This window comes from Macaca nemestrina, chromosome 2 (genome assembly GCF_043159975.1).
Source record: "Macaca nemestrina isolate mMacNem1 chromosome 2, mMacNem.hap1, whole genome shotgun sequence".
NCBI classification, from domain to species: domain Eukaryota; kingdom Metazoa; phylum Chordata; class Mammalia; order Primates; family Cercopithecidae; genus Macaca; species Macaca nemestrina.
The window spans coordinates 175,971,879-175,997,081 of record NC_092126.1 but is presented as its reverse complement, the minus strand read 5'-3'; the positions used below and the strand labels follow the sequence as shown (position 1 = coordinate 175,997,081).

Genomic DNA, 25,203 nt, shown 5'->3' with positions numbered 1-25,203 from the left:
CTCTGTCTTGGCTTCTGGCCTCGCCCTGCCACCCTTGGCAATCTTAGAACTGCTCTGTTTGTCTCTATCCCTGGCGTTCATAGCTTCTGGCTTCACTTGCCCCCAGTCTTTGCAATGACTCATTCCTCCTAGTCCTCTTCTCTGGAATCAGGCCTCAGCAGCTGGCTCTCAGTCACATAACCATGCAGGTGACTTAAGAAATCATGTCGGCCAGGCACGGTGGCTCAAACCTGTAATCCCAGCGGTTTGGGAGGCCGAGGCAGGCAGATCACGAGGTCAGGAGATCAAGACCATCCTTGCTAACACGGTGAAACCTTGTATCTACTAAAACCTTGTATCTACAAAAAAACAGTGTGCGCCTGTAGTCCCAGCTACTCGGGAGGCTGAAGCAGAGAGTGGAGTGAACCCAGGAGGCGGAGTTTACAGTGAGCCAAGATCGCACCACTGCACTCCAGCCTGGGTGACAGAACAAGACTCTGTCTCAAAAAAAAAAGAAATCATCTCAAGTGTTTGGCGCACCCAACACATTCAAAGTCAGAGCATTTTCTTCATGGTGCTTATTGCTATTTGCCATGTATTTAGCTGTATACTTCTTTATGTCTGTCTTCTCTCAGACCAGAATAGAAACTCAGTATAAAAACAGGGGCGTTGGCTGTCTCGTCCTTTCCTCTTGCCTCAGAACCAAGAATGGTGCCTGGCACATAGTAGGTATTAAATATAGATGTATGCTGAATGAAATAATAAATAAGTACATATTTTGTGTCACTACGAATTTTATAAACATGTTTTTAATATTTTTCAGGCCTTCAACATCCATTCAGTCTCTTCTTGGCTTTCAGCAGGAATTAAAAACACTTTTCCTCTTTTTCAGATATCACCTGGATACCCTCTAAGGCCTCTCTTACTGGTGACCTTTTCTCCTTTTTCACAGAGAAAACAGAGGCCACCAGAAGTTACTCTTTTAGCTTCTTGTACACACCTCTGTAATTGTCTCACTCCTTACTAATCTTTCCTTCCGCTTTTCCTGTTTCAGAGAAATAGGTTTTATTCTTCTTACTTGCAGGTATTATCAAGCTTATTCTTAGTTTCATTTTTTAAACACATTTGCATGTGTTGATCACTTGGTCATTGAAGCAGTCTCCTGTTTCTGTGAGAGCACCCACTCCTGTTTCTCTTTCTTCTTGCCTTTGGCCACCCACACCTGTTTCTATTTATCCTTTCTTTTTCTTTTTTGAGATAGGGTCTCACTCTATTGCCCAGGCTAGAGTGCAGTGGCACCATTTCAGCTCACTGCAGCCTCCATCCACTTCCCGGGCTCAAGCAGTCTTCCCACCTCAGCTCCCTGAATAGTTGGGACCACAGGCACACACCACTAAGCCCAGCTAATTTTGTTTATATTTTGTGAAGTCAGGGTCTCACTATGTTGCCCAGGCTGGTTTGGAACTCATGGCTTCAAGCAATCCTCCCTTCTCAACCTTTCAAATTGCTGGGATTATAGCATAAGCCACCATGTCTGGCCCCTCTTTCTATTTCTACCTTCCCCATTGTTCCTTCCCAGTTTCTTTCAGTTAATGTCCCTGCATTATTTTTTCCTCAAATGATGATGTTCTCTAGGCCTCCAATCTTAATTTCTATCTCCATCCTGGGCTTTTCTTCTGAACTCTGGACTCATATTTCTATTTACTTGGCATATCCATTTAGATATCAACTAGGAATCTCAGTTTGAATGAATTCAAAACTAAGCTTTTGCTTTTCTTCTCCCAACCTTCTCCTGCATCTTCCCTTTCGCAGTAAAGCGCAACTGCAACATTCCAGTTTGTCAGACCTGAGACCTTGTAGTTCGTACTTTACTGCTTTATTTTGCTCGAACTTCACATCCATCCGTTAGCAAATCCTCTCAAACTCTACCTTCAAAATACGTTCACTGTTGTGTTGCCCTTTTAACAGTTCCTTCGTGTACCACCTTGATCCAAGCCACCACCATTTCTAGCAGCAATTATTGTATCTACCTCTCTCTCTCCTAGCCTCTGCTCATGCCCTTCTGCGGTCCATTCTCAACAAAGTAGCCAGAGGAGTCCCTTCAAAATGTAAGGCCAGTTGTGCTGCTTCTGTTTCTATGAGGTCACAGGCTCTGTGCTTACTGCTGTCTGTGCTCACTGTGTGCTCACAGCACCTAGTAGAGTGGCTGGCTCATAGCAGGAACCCAGTAAATATTTATTGGGGGAAGGATTAAAGTCATTGAGTCCTTTTCTCTTTTCACTCACACTCAGTGATCTAGTCCATACTTTTAGTCATAGCACCTTCTGTTTATTGGTATCTCATTGTTATCCTGCAGACATAGGTGTCCACACAGCATTCCCCATAGCCACTTCAAGTTCAGCCTGCCTAGCACTGATCTCTGCGCTCCACCAGGCCTGATTTCTCTCCTTTGAGAATAAGTGTTTTTTTTGTTGTATATGAAGAAACTTTGCCACTCAAGCTAGAATCACTCTTCCTTTTTCTGCCTTCAGATCCAATTAGTTACCAGCCACTCTTGGTTCTGCCTCATAAATATTGTCCCTGTTCTCACTTCTCTGTTCCCATTACTGCTGTCTAGATTTCAGCCCTATCCCTTTTTTGCCTGGACAGCTGGGATAAATTTTTAACTGGGTTCTCTAGTTTGGGTTGCTTCTAGTTTTACTCTTAAAATTTATGCTGTTGTTAGAAGTTATCTCCTTAAAATTACAATCTAATGATGCCCCTCCACTGCTTAAAATCACTCATGGCTCTCCATTACGTCGATCCAGCTGTGGGGACTAGTGTTGATTTTTCTTAGAAAATATTAATGAGCTCCTGGGGAAAGAAAAGTAAGTTCTAAACTCTAAGACAGTTTTTATTTCTATTTTGTTATTCATATATTTATATATTTGCTTTTTGATTAATAATTACATTAAATAGCAATTAAAACATTTTTCAATGTTCATAGTTGGCAGAATAAAAAGTTGACAAACTGTGTCAAATCACATGTTTTTATTGGTCCATATAGTTCCAAACTACTGGTTTACATGATCAAAAGCATGCGTGTAAATATGGCAGAGCACATTCTTCCTGAAGTGCGCAGATCATCTTCTGCATCCTTGTCTCGCAAAGCCCTGTTCTCTTTTACATACCAGTATTGTTGAACTGCAAGTTGATGTTCAGATAAACCAGCAAGCCTTAATACCTGTTGGTTCCCCATGTCTCTTCATTGACAACCTGACACATTCTGATTTGTTTCTCCTTTTTTTAATTTTTAATTTTTTAATAAAAAAAAAATTTTTTTTCTTTCTTTCTTTCTTTTTTTTTTTTAAGACAGAGTCTGGCTCTGTCACCCAGGCTGGAGTGCAGTAGTGCGATCTTGGCTCACTGTAGCCTCCTCCTCCCAGGTTCAGGTGATTCTCTTGCCTCAGCCTCCAGAGTAGCTGGGATTACAGGTGTCCGCCACCACACCCAGCTAACTTTTGTATTTTTAGTAGAGACTGGGTTTCACCATGTCGCTCTAACCGGTCTTGAACTCCTGACTTCAGGTGATCCACAGTCCCCATTGACCTCCCAAAGTGCTGAGATTAGAGCCACCACACCTGGCCTGATTTGCTTCTCAAAATTTAGCTCGGGCAACCTTTTCCAGGGAGGCCTTCTTGCACTTCTTCCCGTCCACCAGTGCTTTGTTATGTTGCTGGTTTCTTGTCGCAGTCAGCATACTGCTTTTAAATTTATGTTTGTATGTTTTTCTCCCTCCCAAAACATGAGGTCCTTTGTCCATCTGTTACACGCTGAATTTTATAATTTAGTAACTGAATGAAAAGTTACTCTTTTCTGAAGGGTGGAAATATAATTGCTTCTTCATCTTATATATTAATAGTACACTTTTTAGTTTTTCTTAGCTTCCTAGTTTCAGAATGCTAAATAAAACTCCCTGAAAAATGCAAATTATTGTTACTATTATATACATAATGAGGAAGATAAATATGTAGCCTTCACCCCCAATAATAATTCCTAACATATCTCCAAATTGGATGGCTGTAACCTCAAGATTTTTTCTGTACTCTTTGTGTTTGAAGGTACTTAATGATTAATTGATTGCATTTGCAATACTTAACGGCAAAAGATTTTTTTTTTTTTTTTTTTTTTTTTTTGAGACAGAGTCTTACTCTGTCACCAGGCTGGAGTGTAGTGGCACAATCTTGGCTCACTGCAGCCTCTGCCTCCTGGATTCAAGCAATTCTCCTGTCTCAGCCTCCCAAGTAGCTGGGACTACAGGCACGTGCCACCACTCCCAGCTAATTTTTGAATTTTTAGGAGAGATAGGGCTTCACCATGTTGGCCAGGATTATCTCAATCTCTTGACCTCATGATCCTCCCACCTTCGCCTCCCAAAGTGCTGAGATTACAGGCGTGAACCACTTGCCTGGCCAAGACTTTTTAAAAATACCAGTTGGATTAAGCAGGTGATTAGTCCTAAAGTATCTGCTTGTAACAATTGCCCAATAAACATTGTAATAAAAGAACATGGTTGCCTTACAGTTGTGGTTCTCAAAGAGTGTTCCTCAAACCAGTAATATCAGCATCACCTAGAAACTTGTTAGAGATACAAATTCTCAGGACCCGCTCCATACCTCAGAATCGGAAATTCTGGGAATGGGACTTAGCTGTGTTTTAACAGAACCTCCAGGGATTCCAGTGCATACTCAAGTTCAAGAATTAACCACTCTACTGCATAATGCAGGCTAATGGTTACAAGTTGCGTATCCCTAATCCGAAAATTCGAAACACTTCTGGTCCCAAGCATTTTAGATAAGGGATACTTAACCTGCAATGTGTCCTGCTTGATTTTAATTTTGAAACCAGAAATTAAGGAAATGGGCTTAGTAAACATTGTGAACTTCTGTTTATAGTTACATTGTTTCTAAGAAACATTATAGAATCATTTTAGCCTTATAAAATATTTTATAATCATAATATGTTCTGAGATTCTGTAATCAGAGATGTGCTTTAAGAAAGTTAACCTGGCAGCCATATGCAAGAAGTATTGTAAAGAAGATGAAAAACGGGAAGACTAGGCATAGGCCAAAGTGGTACTAGGGCAGTGGGAATGAGAATTACCCAGATGGAATGGACAGATTCGGAGCTTTGTGGAAGTCGTTGAAGACCTTTAACAATGATTGAATGAAGTGTAGGAAAAAAGAGTATTTAAAATTGATTTTGAATATTTAAGCCTAGAGGAGTTTATTCCTATCACCAGAGCATTTCACTTAACAAGAAAGCTTGAAATTTACAAGTTTGAAGGTTTATTGTATAGTTCTTCTTTCAAATAATCATATTAAATATCGACTTTGATTTTTGTATACTACAAGACGCTACTTGTGATACTTGCAGAAACATTGAGTAGTCTATATTACCTTTTTATTTCTTACTTTCATGATAAATATTGTCATATTATTAGCTGTAGAAAAAGGCACTTTTCAAAGCAGAGAAAGACACAGCTACTATTCATATATTTTATGTGGATATTGTTAATCTTGATACCCATTAACCATAGAATGGGTTTATTCATTCAACAATTAGTTAAGTATTAATATTATATCAGACATTGAGCTAGGCACTATGGTTGTAAAGGTGAATAAGAGCTTTTGTCCTCAAAGAGCTCACTGTTTAGTGAGAGAGAAAATAATGTAAGCAATTATAACACAATGTAATATATGCTGTAATAGAGACATGCACAGGTTGCTATAGAAACTAAGCAGAGGGCTACATCATAAGTTAGTTACCAGCCATGAACAGTGGTTGTTGATTTTTTAAAATTATATTTTTTTCAATGTGTGAATTGTTTAAATGGAGCTAAGAAAAAATGCAATTTGCAAACCAAGACTAACTGTTAAGTCAAAATTATCCAAAACATGTTAAAGATCTGGCTTTGTTTTTGGTGGTAATAGGTTCAACTTCTTGGGGCCGATGGCCTAGAGCAAGATGTTGGTGAAACTGAAGATGATGAATCACCAGAGCAGCGAGCCCGGAGACCAATGAATGCATTTCTTTTATTTTGCAAACGCCATCGTTCTCTTGTACGTCAGGAACACCCCAGGCTTGATAACCGAGGTGCTACCAAGATACTAGCTGATTGGTGGGCTGTTCTTGATCCAAAGGAAAAGCAGAAATACACAGACATGGCCAAGGAGGTAGGTTACAATGACAAGGTATTCTGATAGCTAAAAGCAACCAGTCGTGAAACTCCCAGTCAACAAATATGAAGCACCTGTTGAAGGTCTAGCAATGAGAAGGTGAATCATGAATCAGATGTTAAGCAAAACCATAAGTGCTTTCTTTGTATGACTTGTTCCTGTTCCCCTGCTCCAAGTCCATGTAGAAATGCTGGTGGAGGTGCCAAGAACAATATATTAACAAGAAGTTTTTTCTCGTTGTCTATACCCCACTGATGGATATAAGGGATTGATTTATTGTGAAGGTTTATTATGAATAGTTTACAGTGAGTGGTGATTTGTTTATTTATTATGGTAATTTATTATGAATGGCGACTTTTTTTCTTTTTTAAATTTTTCTAGAAACTCTACTTTTATTGTCAGAGAATGCCCATGGTAAAGTTGACAATCTTAGGTTACTCTAGTTATATCATGGGAAAGAGTCTTGATCTAGTTCTGATGCTAAGTAGCTTTGTGACCATATCCATAAGTCAACCTCTGCATCTCAGCTTTTTTTTTTTTCTTTTCCTTTTCTAATGTTATTGGAATGAGAAAGTTGGACAAAGATTTGTATCCTTTCTGATGCTAACATTTTTTGATTTTGTAATAAACAAAATTATCAAGAAATATGCTTTGACTTGTTTCTGTTCTGTAGGTAGTGCCGTATGAATATTTAAAACCAATAAATGGTTGACTGCCAGTGGAACAGGATGTACTGCGAGGTGTGCATGCCTGTAAATACTGTGTAGGCAGTAGTTAGTGGGAAGCATTTCCATGCTGGAAGGCTATTCAAAAAGGTGGGACATTAATCACTTCCAGAATGATAGCAGTTACTAAATTTCTTCAAAAATTGTATCATAGTTCTTTTACTGTATTTGGAATTAATGTGAGACCATTATACATTTAAATGTATTGTGATGGATTTAGCTCCGAGTAATAAGCAAAGCAATATTATTGTGGCTAAACTTGACAGGAATAATTCTAATATTATTTCCTCAGCATTGCAACTTGCAAAAAGATCTTGGTTCATGAAAATCCCTGTCACCCAAACACTTGGTTGAGTTTTATCAAAAAATGAACCAGCAGGGGACAAAATACAGTTTCAAGACATTTTAGTAGACATCTCAGTATGTGAAAAAACAATTCTTCCAGGTGCTGTGCCTTTATTGAGTTAATTAGCTAAAAACATCAACATTAAATATAAAAATTTTAAAAAATACAACATAAAAATTTCTTAAGAAATGTTCATGGAAATTTGAATCTTGAGTAAATTATTAGCATAGTTGCTACTATGAATTAGAATTAGTAATTATATTAGCATAATTATTAATTTATTAGTATTAATGTAATTATTAATTGTAATAGTATTAATGATTATAATGATTGTTAATTATAATAGTATTAATAATTATATAATTAATCATATAAGACTTCAAGCATTGACTGTTAAAGACAGGATTTTAACTATATAGGGCCTGTGGAAAATTTAAAATCAATTACAGTAACCTACATGATTTTAAATATTTCATTAGATTACCATAGCATAACAGTAATTAACAGTAAAACTTTCCCGTTAGATAGTCTTACATTTTTCATAGTCATTCTTATATAGTAAAATAAATAATTATCTGAAACCTCATAGGGAAATGCATAAGCTTCCTATAATTAAACGCTTGAGTTTGTTTTACATTGCCGTTATGGGATAACATGCAGCCTGTCCCCAGTATATTGTTTGTTTTTTCTTAAAAACGCCTAATTTATAAACCCAGTAGGTGGCCACTTTTAAGAAGAGGAAGTATTATTTTCATATAGGAAATCCCTTACTAATTACTTAATTAGGTTCACAATATTTGCCATTGTGGCACTAAAATGAAATCTGTTAAGGTGGGCCAGTGCAATCTACTAAATGTGGAGACTGTAACTGATGTTCCACGTTATAATTTGCCTTGTTTGTAGTTGCTGTTATGAAATGTTGCTTCATTTCTACTGCAAAGTGTAGAAGATTCAGCTACTTTCAAAATTATTACACAATTGGTCCCTAGTTGTAAGTGATTCCTACTTGTTTCAACTTACTTTCTAAATGATTTTGCAGTTACATTAAAGGGCATATAATTGTGCTGGTGCTTTTTATGTTAATATTGCAGCCTTAATTGGAATGTCAGTTCAGTGAACAAATACTTAATAAGTGCCTTTAATTTGGCCAGATTTTGTGATAGTAGCTAGCGATACAACGCCGTTAATAAATGTGGTCTTTTTTTTAAGACTCCCCCAACACACAATCATTTTTAAAACTCTTTTTAGATGTGTAATCTTTAAATTTTAAACCTCAAATTTTAGATGTTGTCCATTAGGGTGCAAGACAGATTCTTTCAGCATAGTGTGTGGATGGGGGTGTGAATGCTTAGGTGGTGTTTGCCAGTATCTGTCCTGCCATTATCAATTAAGTGAGAAATGTTTTCTTTTTCTTGCTGTTTTTAAAAGAAGTATATTTTAAAAGCAAGAGTGAGTAATAATACAACTTTGAAAAGATTGTCTGTTTACCTGTTCGTGAAAATTTCCTCTGACCCCTTTCCTTGTTCCTGATTATCTTATATTATTGCATCTGGTAAGACAAAGCACCTGTTCTGGGATTTGTTTTTAGTTTCTTAAATTATTTCCCAGTACTAATTTCAGTTGCTGGAAAAAAATGGCTGATTGCGGGTTTTGTGTTCTCTGATGAACCTTATTAGAGCAATAATTCGTTAGTGATTTTAAGAAGACTATTCTAAGGTTACAACCTGGGTTGCTTTCTTAAATTCAGTAATGTACATGATGATACAGTGTTGTGGATGTTCACAGGTTCTAATTTTTGAACGTGTGACTGCCAGTTAGGAGGCACAGAAACAATTATATCTTTCCTTTTAACATCTTCATGTATGTACTCTTACAGGAATACAGATCTCTGCATTTTTGCCTACAATACTGCTGGAACCTTCTATTTGTCATTTAAACTAATTATCATAATGAATTAAGGATAAATTGAGAGGATCACACATCTTGAACTTCAGCTAGAACACAGTACAAAGAGGAGGGAAGGATTTGGAAAGCTTAAATAATTTGAATGACCTTTATCATACCCATTGTTTTAGCATCATAGGCATGAGGCAGAATGTGTGCATTTATTGATTGATTGGTCCTTTTTGTGCTTAGCATATAACATAAGCACCAACCTGTAAAGTGAGTTAAGATTATTCCCATTCTTCAGAGCAGGAACCTAAGGAGTTAGTGTCTTGACCAACCATACATTTAGTATACAGTGGAGCTGGGATATTCTTTCCCATTTGACTCCTGTTTGTTCTTCTAATATGTATATCACCCTGTCCTCTTTAGGTGCCTGAAAGATAAGTATATTGGGGTAATTATGGCAAGAATGGTAACAATAAAATGTCATGAGTCTTATGGGAAGAATCTGCTTGTGCTGGGGAGGGAAGTAGGTGGAAGTGGATCAGGAAAGGCTTTACAAAGTAGGCAGAATTTGGCCTGGGTTTTCGTATAAGAATTCAGAGAGAAGGAAAAGGGTAAGAGTAGGTGTGGGAAACTGAAATCAATTTCAGGAACCAGATAGTTTGTTTCACCTGGAGCCTAGGTTATGCATAGAAGAGTAACAGAAAATTATGATATAAAGGTAAATAAGGCAAAAACCCACGAGAGACCAGACTTAAAAGTTTGGAGGTTCAGCTGTATGCCAATAAAACAGCTATGGAATTAAATGTAATAAAATGCAACTTGAAGGTGAACTATACTAGCCCTTTGAAAGTGTTGGTATCTATTTTTGTCAATATTCTGGGAAAGGTTTTGACCACCACAAAATTCCATGGGTTTTTTATTGATTAGTTCTTTTATGTTTCTTCCAAACAAAACGAATCTATTTTTTAGTATTTATTTTCAGCTGAGATAATTTTTGTAAAGACCATTCATTCCCTTGTTTTGGGTTCATCAGATATGGACTCTTTTCCAAAGAAAATACTCTCTCATTTTCTCTTGTATTATACTCTGGAGAACTTTTCTTAACTGTTATACATCATGCTTAACAAATAGTATAATTTGTATTCTAGCAAGCATGCTATTGCACTTTGCCTACTATTAGAGTAGCACCTCATTTATCTAGCATTCTGAGAAACAGCTGCTATACCTAAATGATTTCCACAGAGAAGAAACTTTACTCTTCTTTTAAAAACTCTTATTTTATATATTTATCCTAGAAATTTCATTAAAATTTTGTTTACATACTTTCTCAAAGTATTCAGAACATCTTTTGACTTTTTTTTGAAACCTTTAACATGTTATTTCCACAGGAATTACTTTATGATCTGTGACTTGATGAGACTTTTGTGAATAATGTTTTGTCTATTAGTAATTCTCAACTATTTTATTCTTTTGAATATCCTCTCTGCTTTTCCATGGTAGTTTTGGTTTTTGTTTTGTTTGGGTTTTTTGCAGGGGTTGGGGAGTCCACCCTCAGCTAGCACTTGCCATTTCTCTCCTTCGTCAGCCCCCTTTTGCTGCTTCTAATCAAATGGCTTATACTTTTTGAGTATGGTTTAATTAGGGACCCCACCACATTTGTGGGATATAGATAGTAAACCTAAAGATGTCAGCTTTATGTTTCACAACATTGCTTGCTTCTGAGACCTTTTCCATTCCTGTGTTCTAGATATTAGAACTTTCTTACTGTGTTTAAAGAAATATTCAGATGTTTGCTTTTGGTATGATAATAATAACTTTGTGAACATTGCTATATCATGTCCAGGTTCTTTTATAAACATTTAAATGTTTATAAACTCATTTTATTAAGTTACATTATTAAATTCTAACTCATTTAACCTCCCTTCTCATACTGTTTTGAATTGCCACATCTGTAAAATGGCAATTAAGATGCCTGCCCTCACAGAGTTGATGTAAAATACAAATAAGGAAACATATGTACAAGCATTACATAAAGTTTAAAACTCTATGCAAATGTTTGTTTTAGGGTTATTTCTGATAAGCGGCTTTATGTTGTTTCTGTTTCATACTTCTCTATCTACATGATTATTATTTTTATTATGAACTGTTAATACATTGGAGGCCTACTGAAATGCAAAAATTAGTCTTTGAAACACAAAAATGAACAAAACTAAAAATATCATTTGCCCAATTTGGCCAATACTATTCAGTGTTATTACTAGCTTTTAGCAACATAGATGTTTAATTAAGTGAACTATTTGATTTTGAAATATTAGTCCATTTGCCAATTGTTTAGTAAACACTTGTATTTAAATATTCAAATAAATTTATAAAGACTATAAAAACTCCATAACTAATGAGGAATAAATTGAGAATTTAAACTGTGTCTCTCAAAACTCGTTTTAGTATTTGGTTTCAGATGTTAATTTTTAGATTGACAGATCTTAGTAGACAGATCACTGTCTACTTTTTAAAAAGTAACAAAATTACATTTTTAAATAAATTCTGAAATTTCAGTTTTTAAAATTAGTGCACACTGATTAAACTGACTCTTCTCATAATTACTCAGATTAGGGAGTAAAATTATACTTGTAAAAAAACTACTGTTGCCATAATAATTTTCACCCTTATAGCCACATGAAGTAGCCAGTTTCTTTGCTTTCAAATTTTCATTTATGACATTTCTACAACACAACAACCAAATAATTTCCTGGTCACATATTCAAACCACTTTTTCAAGTGTATAATTTCTGTTGGAGTGACTTTATTATGAAAGTTTTGCAGGTTTAATGTAGAACTTAAGCTATTGTTGTTCAATCAAACCGTAAATTTAATTCAGTGTTCTGTCATGTGAAACAGTCTAATTAATTTTCTTTCTATTAAAAACAGCTAGCAAGAATAATTCAGATCAGATAATGCATTGAGTTGTATTATCTGAACTATAATTTTGAATTTTTATGAAGGAAAGGTCCTCAGACTAAGAAAGTACAGATTAGTACCACTTATCTGATAATTCCTTCTCTTCTTTTACCCTTGTATAATGTGATTTCTGCTTGTGGATGGGAAGAGAAACAGCTGTCTCAGAATTTATTATGCTAGAGATTCACTTAGCCCTCTCACATATATGATTATACAGTAAAACGTGTTATAGCTCTTTCTCAGAAATCCAGTAATTTCTAGTTTAATCTCTTTTTCACAATTTTGGTAGATGATACTTCATATATTTGCAGTGGAGTCATCTGTCTTTATTTATACAGACATTCTCAGGGTCCCTCATGACTGAATCTCACTAGGGCTGCGACTTCTCTTTCACCCTCTTGAAAAGATCTAGACCTTAATAATAACTAGAAATACTAGTGGACTTTTAGATAGCACCTCCTCCCAACTAAAAACAGGCAAATGGAGAACAGTTGGTAAGTCTATCTTTTATTAAAATTAAAGTGCTTTTGTTTATCAAATTTGCATTTTTTTGTAAGTGGTCTAGAAAAGTAATGTTGAGACTCCGTTTTTAAAAGATTGACAGAATATTGTCTTTTGTCACATAAGAATGCCATTATCAAATATTAAGTAGACAGAATACTGTGACAAAGGGTATATGATGCCAATACTGAATAACAGTAAAATCAGTAGCAGGATTTCTAATTTATTATTCTTGCTACTGAAACATGGTAGTGGATGGGGCCTGAGAGAAGGGATCCAGCATTTACCAAGCACCACAGGTAAGTCAGGAACTATGTGTCTACTGCAAAGCAGGATTCCCTTAGCTTATCTAATTGGTTGGAAATTTGCAGAAAGAAATTGGAAGCCATGAGATGAATTTTTATGTAATGGGAGAATTTTGAAAATCATTATTTTTAACAAAAATTTTGTTATCTGACAGAGTCTTCCGTTGAAATCTTAGGACCGATAGCTTGTTTGATGTTTTTGGAGGATAAGTGAGCTTCCTGTCCCACCATCAGTATGAACAGTCTGGCCTTGGATATCTGGGGCCTGTCTCTTAGGCCTTTTCAGTCCTGTAATGAGGAATTTTGCCCACATGATTGACCTGCACGCTAATAATTTCACTCAGATATTCACTTCAGAGGCGTATACAGAGTCTTCCCCCATTTCTCCCTTACCCAGCCTTCTCTGTAATTCCTTTCCTAATAGTCTCATCACAACAAATGATTAAGCCTTTCTACTATTGTCTCTTTTAGCTAAATCAGAGCAAGTGATTGATGAAGTGCCAGGTTCCAAGAACAGATAGACATCCTCATACCCTGAGGCTCTTCCTGCCTCCACCCTCGCTTGATGCTCATATACTGCTTGTGTTAACTTGTGTTTTTACATGAATTGATGGCATCTGTATCTAAACTTTAAACTCCTTAAGGACAAAGACTGTGTGTTATTCTGTTCTCTCTCTCTCTCACATTCTTAACTCTTCCACTCAATGTATACTTGATTGAACTAATGAACGTGGTTTTGAACATCTACCTTGAGTTTAAGAATCTGCAAGATTAATATTGTGATACAGTTACAGGGTGTAGACCCTTATAGTAAATTCTGTTATTGTTTTCCATAAAACCCCACGTATTCCCGGCCTTTCTCTTGCCCTCTGTTATTCCAACTCATATAGGTAGGTAGCCCTTTTGCAGATCCATTGTAAAACCATTTTTCCTGCCTGAGCCAGAGGAAGCGATGGTCCAGCCTTATGGACCATGTGTAAAAAGAAATTATATATTTTTTTGTAAACTGTGGACTGTAAGCAATATGAAGACAGGGACTCCATCAAATTCATACTCTTTTCTCTCCCCAGTGTCTAGCAAGTGTCTGTCATCTAGTCAGTGCTCACAGAATATTTGAGATGTGGATAGGTGAGTGGAATACATGCAAGAGAAATTGGGATGTGGTGATTATAACTGCTCTATGTGATTTTCAGCACCAGCTCCCCATTGTCAATTAGTTTAAGCTGGACTCTGTTGGTATGATTGGTGCTTTAAAATTAGTTGATGCTGGCCATCATTCTGGTGACACCTGTCTAGCATTTTCCACAATTATGACTTCCTTCTTAAAATTTTTAAACTACTCCCTCCCAAAAATAGATAATTTTATTTATCATGACAAATATGTTAATCAATTTGTTTGAAAGTCTTTTGACACTTTATAAAGTGGTGACCTTTGTTCAAGTGACTGTTCATCTGACACACCCGGCCTGTGTGCTTTTACTGGGACACAATAATGATGCATGCGTCTGCTACTTCCATTTTCACCTCACTCTGCCATTTGTCACTTTCCACTTCCAGACAGCAGGCAGAGCTATTTGTCTGCCTCAGCTTAATATGTAAATCCCTCATGCACATGAATGCACTGTGGTAGTGTGTCTCTTGTATCACATTTGATAACTCCTGACACGTTCTGCTTTTTGATGGTAAATTCTAGTTTGGCCTTGTGTCCAATTTTAATTATTTTTGTAAGAAAAATGGGACTGTATTCTACAGTTTTTTTATGCTTACTTTCCTTCTACATGTATCCATGTATCAATAGGCATATATATCTTACAGGTTAAAAAAAATGGATTATTCAGAAACTTTGAGTTAAGATAACATGAAATAATTCTACACCATTGTCAGTTAACATTGCATAATTATCTACATCACAGTTTTCATTTATATGATTTAAAGGGAAATGATAGGAAAAAAAAGTATAGTCTTGGTATAAGGAAAGTACATACCAAGGAGAAAGGACCTTTTTCAAACTATTGGGTAAAATTAAAAGCTGTTTGGAGGTTATAATGAGTTAATGTCACACATTAAGTTACTATTTTAAAAGGCAAGCTTATGGGATTGAATGAATTGTATTAATTTAATAAAATATCTAGCAATAAAAAAAATTGAAGAATATGTGGAAAATACATTCTTAACAGATAACTTTTGGCAATATGTAACAAATAGCATAAATGTATTTTGCTTCATGTTATTGTCATGCAAGACATAAAAGGTAGCAGAATTGAGAGAAATGGTAACAGGAGCAAGCCACAGAAAAATGAAGGAGAAAGATGTTGTCAGTGAAGGCTGAAACCTCCAAGTAAGACAAAGTTTGTGATGGATTATTGCAACATCACATATCAGCGCTCTTAGAGCTTGTTTATATATTCAGTTATGTATGCTCATTGCAGACCCCTGGCATGGTGGCAAGTGTGGTTACACTTTGTAAGTGGAGGAATTGAGGCTGAGAAAGGTTTAATAACTTGCTTAATGTCCACAGCTAGCTAAAGAAATGGTCGATGCACTATGCACCACTGCTTCCAACAACCCTCGGCACTGGTGGTATTATTCTCAGTTTATGGAATCTAAGGTTGAGGCACAGAGAAGCTACCTTCTCTTCCTTGGTTACTGTAGCCCTAAGTGGAAGTTTGAGGGTTTGAACCTGCTTCTGTCTCCAGAGCCCTAGGCTCATTCCATTATAAACAACTCCCTCTCCCCACCAAGGTCAGAAAGCTTTTTGGATACTACTTTTTAAAGTTGAGGATTAAAGAACACAAAGTATACAGCTTCTGAATGCTTATCCCATAAATGGATTAGATAACTCTATGTCTTATCTCTAGAACCCTATGCTGAGATTGTCATTCTTCTACAAGGAGAGCCACAGAAGTCACTGAAATTGTTTTTCTCACTTGGTATCTAAATAAGGGAATGGTGTGACAGCCCTTAGAACTTTTTCAGTCTATTTGTTAATTAAAATCTACTATCTGTCCTTTTCTTTGTAGTATAAAGATGCATTTATGAAAGCAAATCCTGGCTACAAATGGTGTCCTACCACAAACAAGCCTGTGAAATCCCCAACACCCACTGTCAATCCACGAAAGAAACTTTGGGCCTTCCCATCTGACTCTTCAAGAGACTTGCCAAGCCCCAAGAAAGCAAAGACTGAAGAAATGCCTCAGCTTAACTTTGGAATGGCTGGTGAGTTGAGACACTATTTCCACCTGTTCTTTAAGGACAGGGCAGTACATTTCGGCAGCATTTTAAACAATACAGGGGGCAGGGGGACAAAATGTATGACCAATATTAAGCAGTGGCAAAGATATAGCGTATTTTCAAGCATTGGATCATGATATATATGTAGAATACATGTCATTTTAAAAAGGATATATAGCCTCAGTGGTAGTGTCATTATAAATATATGTGAATTCCTGACATTGACAGTATGGAAAAGTAGACAGCAACATGGAGAGTGTTGGAAGCCTTGGAAATTTTATGTTCACAGAACGGCTTACACACACATACACACCAGTAAGCCATCCCAATATGCACCTTAGTTATCAAGCTACTTAAAAAGCCACAATCATGTAGATCATCTGGGTATTGGAAACATTGAGGGCACGAATATGAACAAGTACATCACAAATCTGAGATGGACCTGACAGCTGTGTCTTAGAATTCCCATCCTATCTGTCTCCTCTTGTGTCCATTCATGTATGGGTCAGACAAATTTAAAATTCCAGATGGTGCCATTTGTTATGGGACCTTTAGTGCTCTTTGGGTGGTAAGGTATGCTAAATCATGTATTACCATGAAATAAAGTTCTTATATTCACCCTGCAAGTGGCTCTGTCTTCCCTAGCTATTGCAATACAATAATCAAAAGAGGAGTTTGCCAGATGAAATTAGCAGATTGAGCAGGGGAAAGGCAGTGATGCTGCGATTGAGCTATAGGGTTCCTATTTCAGTATTAGAAGCAAATTTTCTTCCAAATCAGAGTATTGAGCTATTTGCATATGGAAAGGTTGTGGAAAGAGGTTGAGTGATATTGTGATAACACATTTTTTTAATGACCAATAAATTTAACAAGACTTTATAGTTCACTGTGTGATTCATAGTATATAAAGTGTGTGGCAGTATTCTATATAATCTACAAAAAATATTATTTTAATCAGTCATGTGTGGTGGCATGTACCTATAGTCCTGGCTACTTGGGAGGCTGAGATGGGAGGATCACTTGAGTCCAGGAGTTCGAGGCTGCAGTGAGCTGTGACCTTACAACTGCACTCCATCCTGGGTGACAGAGCAAGACCCTGCCTCTAAAAAATGAAGTCTAACATAATGGCAGCATTCTAGGGGGGTGGTGGGGAAGGATTCAGGTGATTGCTATATGGGTGTCTGTAGTGTCATTCTAAATAAACTCCCAAAATGATGCTTCTACATATCCCAGAAGAATCAGACATAGATATCTGTCCTTGCTTTAGCTGTCACTTTGTACAATTTTATCTTCAAACCACTTGTTATTAGATAGTCTTGGTGAGCTTTCTGGACTTCCCAGGTTATATCAGTTGGAGTACTTTCTAAAATATCGTATTATCAGAACCCAGAAAGAGTATATAGATGACTGCTTCCAGCTGAATTTCTTTGGTCATCATGTAACATCCATTGCTTTTTCTCCCAATTCTCAATCTAGATCAGGGTATGTAGTTTGTTGGTGGTGTTGGCTTTTTTTTTTTTTTTTTTTTTTGCATACATCTGCTCTTCACAAACCATATAACAATTTTGGGTGAACTGCAGAAAGCTATGAAAGATATCTTTTTTGTAGCACGGTTTCTGATACTTTATTAATCTGCCTTTTACCTGCAAATTGAAAGTCGAACCCAGACTTCAAACAGGATCTTTACAGATCAGTATTTAAGATATGTGTTCTCAAAAGAAAGTACAGGAAAGAAGGATAACACCTTCCTTGCATTTATCTCATTATATAATGGCTTGGGTTATATGTTGCAAATCCATGTTCAGAACTCTTGATAGGCTTGCATATAGCGGATAACATTGATCTGGTATTTCCAGGTATGTTCCTTTTCAACAAGATGAAAGTGAACTGATTTGTCTTTAATTAAAACCTGGTGCTTAGGCATCTGAATCTAAGAGACAGTAGAGGACTTCTAAATGCCAGATTGTTTTCCTCAATCTGGAATCTCTTTTGTTTTGTTTGCCCAGTAGTCCTTGTCACATGACATTTTGCAATTCTCAATAACCCCATATTACCAAATGTATGATTTCCAAGAAGAGAAAGCTGTGTATATTGTAATTTAGTGCAAGCCCTTTCATTGAATTGCACAAAAGAAAGCATCCTATGTATGTGAATATGTTTTTGATAGTTCTAAATAACATTGTGTAAGTATGAATTAATATAAAGGATGTTGGTAATTTCTTGGCCTATGTTTCAGTATCTGTATAGCAAACTTATTGCAAAGTCACATCGGTATATAAATTATCACATAATCATGTTCCTATTTTACTTTGTAATTTGAACTAACACATTTTTATCTTTAGAAAGCTATCATCCAATCCTCCTGATCTCTAGGATGACAGCTGCAAAAGTATTTCTCTTTTAAAGAACCAAACTAAACTTTTATTTTCTAGCAAATTCATTTCCCCCTCTTAATTTTTAAGTAGATTTAAGTATCTATTTCTGCAGCCGCAGTAGTTCTTAAACTTAACATTTAAAGTTGGAGTCTTAAAACAACGCCAAAGAGCCTTGTTTCATCAAACCAGCTACTGTTTGTCTGCGTATTCTCTGTGTGTGTCTTCCTATGTGGCTGCCTTCCAATGCAGAGCTATTTTTTGACCCCCTGATCTTTTGGTAACATAGTTTTTCCTCTAATAACCTCTTCCCCCAACCCCTACCCATTTTTTTTACTACCTCAGAAGTTTTTTTGCAATTTTTTTTAAAACTATTTATAACATGTAGTCACAGTTGTTTTATGAGTTCCTAAGACAGGTTGTATACAAAGATGTACTTAAGGACCTCTCTTCAACCCAATAAAGAAAAGAAACAACGAAATTTCTTTGTGCAACATTATGACTGATCCTCATTTTCAATTGTAGATTCCTAAAATTAAATATACATTGATTAAGGGCCTTATATGCACGAGGAGAGACACCGAGTTAGGCATTTTGACATATGTTCTTTCATTACACTTCTGAATTTTAATTCAGGACAGACTTACAGGACACAGGTGCCTTTTATTTGATAACTTCTTTGTTTTTATTTATTTTCTATTTGTTCATTTAATTTTTTAGAGACAGGGTCCCACTCTGTCACCCAGGCCTGGAGTGCAGTGGTGCGATCTTAGCTCACTGTAGCCTCAAACTCCTGGCATTAAGAGATCCTCCTGCCTTGGCCTCCCAAAGTGCTGGGATTATAGGCATGAGCCATTATTCCCAAGTCTGCTTTCTTTGTTTAGATACAGCCTGGGTTATAGATCTACCACTTTGCTGTTTTTATTTTCTTTGTTTATATTGATTCTTGAAATAGTGAAAACAAAGACCTTTGATAACATAAAAAGCATTAATTTTATACCTTGAAGGCATTTTGGGCATGTGTTTGACTACCCCTAAGATTTAAAATGTCAAAAACACATCAGTTAATGTAAATTTATTTTTAAAACTTTAAAGAAAGGTTATTTGAATAAAACCTACCAGATTTTACAGGCCTGATTGGAAAACTTCTCTCTGTTTTCTAGTTATCTGATAGCCTATTATTTTAAAATTAGTCCTGATTTCACATGGCAGAATTAATAATTTGAGAATAACACTCTTTTGTTTAAAAAATCTTATCTTAACTCCCCAAGCAGTAAGGAAAGAAACATTACATTAGGAGATAAATTAATGTTACAAACAGCAATGGTATTGAAGAAAGTGCTGTTGGAATGGTGAGACAAGAGTGGTATTCAAGAGGCTCACAAAGTATGAGCACTAGACACATACATGCCAGGTTATTGTTGCATAAAGAGTTTTTAAAAGTTTTTTTATAAAAAGTTATATGTGGTTGTGCTGGATTTCTAATTGCTAGTCTTTATGAGTATTCTTTTTGACTCTGTGGATTGTATGTACTTTATGCTTATAAGTTGATGATTTGTTTTTGACTTATTTAGATCCTACTCAAATGGGAGGCCTGAGTATGCTGCTGTTAGCTGGAGAACATGCTCTTGGCACACCAGAGGTAAGCCAGTCCTTTTCCATCTCCATTCTGCTCATGTTGCGGGTTGGGAACACAGTTACGGTCTGTTTACGTTGTTCATTCTGCATTTTCACTGTTTATAGCTCATGAACAAACTTTATAATCTTTCTCTTTAAGATCTTTCTGTGTATTTTGTGTGTTGAGTGTAAAATAAGTGGTGTAAATAAGGCCATGAGGATATAAACACAAGTCAGGTGTTGAGGTTTTCTGAACCTACATGTAAGGTTGTAGTAATGCAATATATAGATCACTGGTGTTTGCCATGACTGTATCATGGTTATGTCAGTTGGGTGCTATAATTCATTTATTCGAAACATTCTCTGCTTTGGTGATGTTCACATGCTAGTGGGAAGATGATAGCTAAAAATATGCAACTGTCAGTCTCTCTGGTACCTGAATAATTCCAAACAGCTGTTTTGAAAATTAGGAAACATGGCATTTCAGGATTGTTTTATTCTTCTTTCCCTTCCCCACTTGAGACAGGGTCTCACTCTGTTGCCCAGGCTGGAGTGCAGTGGCATGATCACGACCTCCCAGGCTCAGGTGATTCTCTCACCTCAGCCTTTGGATGATTTGGACTACAGGCATGTACCCCGAAGCCCAGCTAATTTTTGTATTTTGTGGAGAGACAAGGTTTTGCCATGTTGCTCAGGCTGGTCTCGAACTTTAGGGCTCAAGCGTCTTAGCCTCCCACGGTTCTGGGATCACAAATATGAGCCACCGTGCTTAGCCTGTTGTAATCTTTAAAACAGAAAAAGGACCTAGGCTTTCATGAATTTGGTTTCATCATCTAGTTATTGGACTGTTTTGGCTAAACATTTTTAGGTATGATTTTGATGGGCAGATAGTGGCAGTTAACCATGCACAGTCTGCATTTGTAGAATTCCCCTATTTCGCAGAGACGTTTAACAGAGGCCAACTGAATTGCCCTACAGGTCATGTTATTTTACCACACTCAGGTTTTTGAGATGGAAATTTTTCAATCCCCAACCAGAATTGTTGTTTAGGGCCAAATAACAATGACTCAATTTTATTTTGGGTCATATTTTTTACTTTTTTTTTTTAGTTGTGATTGTGTCATACTTATTATACTTGAAGGCTATTAAATAGTGGTTTTTGTAGAAATGTAATTAGATAATAACCTACTTACATTATAAAAGGTTTTTGTTTTTTATAGTTTACATGTGGGATCCACAATTGTTGACTATATATTCAATCTAACAGAATTATTTTGATTCTGTTCACTTCAGTGCAGCAAGAAATGTACAAATGTGTACAAAAATACACTGGTAGTTATTTACTTTCTGCTAATCTTCAGCTGGAAAAGCATACATGTCACTTTGTGCCTTTGCATACTCATTATTCATCATGTTTGTAGTTTCTAACATAATAGCATTGTCAGGCATCGTTTCACTTTCTAACACATTGCTGCTACCTCTTAACAAATCAAACTGTCATTTAGGTGTAGAGTATCCCAAGCATGTTCCAAAGGTGAATGTTGGAGTAATAATATGCACTTGACCTTTCAACACGTCTGACTCAATATGATTTCCAAGCATGCATTGAATTGTGAAAGCCAGCATCATCTTTCTTAACTATTAGAATTATCATAGTGTTTCATTCCCAACATCTATTTAGTGTTCTTTTTAAACTTCAAGTACAAATGTAAACAAATCAACATCTGTAGAACTCATAGATGCTAGTCAAAGAGAAGCATGGTTTCTTTTTCCCCTTTTTGCTTAAAGTTTGCCTTTTGGGCTCTTTTCAATGAGATGTTCTCCTACTCCTTCTTAAGAAGGCAGAGTTTTGACACATGCAACTCAACACAGTGGTGGACCTTTTTATCTCTGAAGTAGAAATGTTTTGAGAATTCTCAAGCTAAAGAATCAAAGAAAGCTAAACGATTGAAAGAAGGGAACCATAATGGGAGAAGAGAATCTATGCTAAGGAAGAAGGTGGTAGCAGTTAGGTCTTTAAGAACCACTTCAAAGAACACAACTCTTTCTTCATATTCAGTATTTCCCATCTCAGAGATATTTAGGTCATTATTGAAAATAATTTTGAGATATTTAAACAGTGAAAGTTGTATAAAATAATGCTGTCTCTAAATATAGGTAGTTTGAGAATTTACTTTACAGCTCTCAGTAGACTGCATTAGCACCCGAATTTCTATGTGAAGTCTTATTCCAGATATGTAGACATGATCATAGAACTTTAAGGGCTTATATACATAGGCAGATGAACATGAGACAAATGTAATAAATATGTACTTATGTTTCCCTAAGAAGACTAGCAGGATAATGAGATAAGAGAAATACAGAAATTTCATATTTCTGACATTTAGAAAAATTACTGTGAAGCCTGTTGGTACTGTGAGGTAAGACCAAAGTGACATTTTACAAAAATTCTGCCACCAAAAAATGGTCTAATCATAATCGCTTTTAAAAATGCCATGACAGAACCCTTATTCTCAAATATTATTCTTAAACAGAGAAGGTTTTCTTTTGTTCATTGACCTGAGACCTAACCATATAGAAAAACTCCTCAAAAGACTATTTTTTAAATATGAAAATCTTAACATAAGGAATAGATTTCTTTAAAAAAAAAAAAAAAAAAAAAGCATCTCTAGAAGGTAGAGAGGCTTACTGTAACTGAAATAATAAAGTCCCAGATTAAAAGCCTATACCACTTCCTAGATCTGCCTGAAATGCACTTAGAGTTTTAGAGAGAAATTATAATTTCTTGAGATATCAACGGGCAAATAACAACAAACAAAATGTTGTGTATTCTCTTTCTTTCTGTCTCCTGATCAATTCTTAATCTACCATAATAGATTTTTTGCATTATTATTTCAACATTTTTTATGTGCCGCTGTTACTAAGCCTAGCGTGATTCTATAGTCTCATTGTGGTAACTGGGTCTGTGATGAAGCAAATGGATGCATTTTGATAGTTTGTTTTGTTTCTTTTACTTTCACATAATCGGCCTTTTTTTTTTATACCCAGAGTACATTGAAATACATAAATTATTTGGGATAAATTATTTAAAACAATGTTGGTTGTTATAGAATTTATTGATTGAGGAAGCAAAATCGATACACTGAGCAAGAAAGACATAAAGGAGTGACTCGTGGCTCAAAATAGCAGACTAAGCATGTCACTACCGAGACCCTTTAAAATAGAAGCATAGAAGTCTCATTAGTAAATAACCCCATAATAATGAAGGAAATGGAAGGGAGTGTGTCCAGTGAATATGAGATTACAACAAATTATTTAAATCAGAAATCAAATGTAGTTGTTTAATCCGTAAAATGTAAGTGCCAGACAAAAATAGGCTGACAGGGAGCTGCAGCAGAGATGAGAGCCTGTCTGTTCAATAGAGTGCCCAGAAGTTTAAATGAATGTCTCCTTTTTTTTTTTTTTTGTTTAACTTTAAAGAAACAAATAAAAATGCAGAACAAATAAAAGTAATCATGTTCACATCAAACTCAGAGAAGAACTAATGAGAAGGCAGAGAATTAAGCCCTTGTGTTTCATACCAGAGAATTATCTAAAGATGAAAATACAATAAATTGTCAGTACTTGATCTAGAATTTCTAGAAGTAATCTCCAGGTCTAGAAATCTGTTATATTTGTTAGTTACTTTAATAAAAATGGAAAGCTAAATTAAATTTTAAAAAACAAGGCAAGGAGTGATATAATTCAGATTGTGGAAGGGGCAGTTATTCACCATATCATGTATACAACAGTTTGGATTAATCTCAGAAAGGATGACATCCAGTATCAGACCTAAGTGAGCAACATAAATTCATCTTGGCTAGAACAGAAGGGGAGGGTGGTTGGAGAAAAGTAGAATATAAGTTAGGCAGATTAATTATAGCTGATGAAAAGCTTCGACGGTATCAATATCTATGTAGTTGAATGACTGTTTGAAGCCAAACTTTCAAATATATGAGAAGTACCTTAGACTTTGGGTTTGTGCTTTTAGAATGCCTGTTTTGTTGGAGCCAACAGATAATGACAGTAAAGTAGTGATCAAGCCACTTTTTTCTTTGCCTTCCATCCCGTGAAGTGGAGCTAATAATAATATCTGCTTGCCTTCAAATCTCAAGGCTACAGTGAAGATTAATTAAATAAAACCTGTAAGGCACTTTTAACTCTCCTGCAAATAATTCTTACAGGTATATAATATTATTACCATTAGTTAAGTTATTCTAGGCATTTCATATTCAACTTGCAAGTTTAAATTATATCAGACATTTCTCCCACAGGCTGTAATATGCTTTACCAGCATACATTCACACACACACACACACACACACACACACACACAAACACAGAGAGAGAGAGAGTTCCTTGTCTATTGTGAAAACTTAGCAGAAATTACAGTTGTAATTTACTGTCTTAATCACCAGGTGCTCAAGAAGGAGACAGTTTTTTAATATCTGGGAGAAATCAGTATAGGAAGTCCAAAGTCAGCAGAGTAGCTGAGTTAGTGTCAGGTTAGTGGAGAAGATGCTAATAGATGATGGCATACCTCCATAAAAGGACTGTAAAGGTCATGTTCTCTGAGAATTGAACAGTGCCAAACTGTGTGCCATCTTTTCTTACATTTAATTACATGACAAGTGTTTATTGAATGCCTTCTATGTATAAGGCACGTCAGGGAACAAACCAGACAGCACGAAGCTGATACTGTCTTAAGGTTCAAGTTTTTAGATATAGCAAATTCTTCACATGATACTTCTAGCTTAAAAGGAAATCACATTGATTTTCATTTGTTCACCATGATCTGCCCATTTTAAAATGTTTAAAGCTTATATATCAAAATTTCTTAAAATCCAAAAATACAGGTTAAATATTGCTTATTCAAAACTCTTGGGACCAGAAGTACTTTAGAGTTACAGTTTTTGGAGGGTTTTTTTGGGGGAATATTTGTATGATCCTCACCTTTTGGGCATCCCAAATCCAAAAAACGTGAAATCTGAAATGCTGTAGTGAGCATTTCCTTTAGCA

The 25,203-nt window shown here is 35.9% G+C and overlaps 1 protein-coding gene across 12 annotated transcripts in view; it reads left to right on the top strand.

The window, feature by feature from the left end:
- LOC105477538 (BBX high mobility group box domain containing) overlaps window positions 1-25,203 on the top strand; it is a 269,896-nt gene that overhangs the window by 176,467 nt on the left and 68,226 nt on the right. For all 12 annotated transcript variants that reach the window (XM_071092481.1, XM_071092474.1, XM_071092475.1 and 9 more), the window contains 3 exons: window positions 5,952-6,194; window positions 15,946-16,141; window positions 20,103-20,170. In XM_071092481.1, coding sequence (XP_070948582.1) covers window positions 5,952-6,194; window positions 15,946-16,141; window positions 20,103-20,170 — 507 coding nt within the window. The remainder of the gene's footprint in view (window positions 1-5,951; window positions 6,195-15,945; window positions 16,142-20,102; window positions 20,171-25,203) is intronic.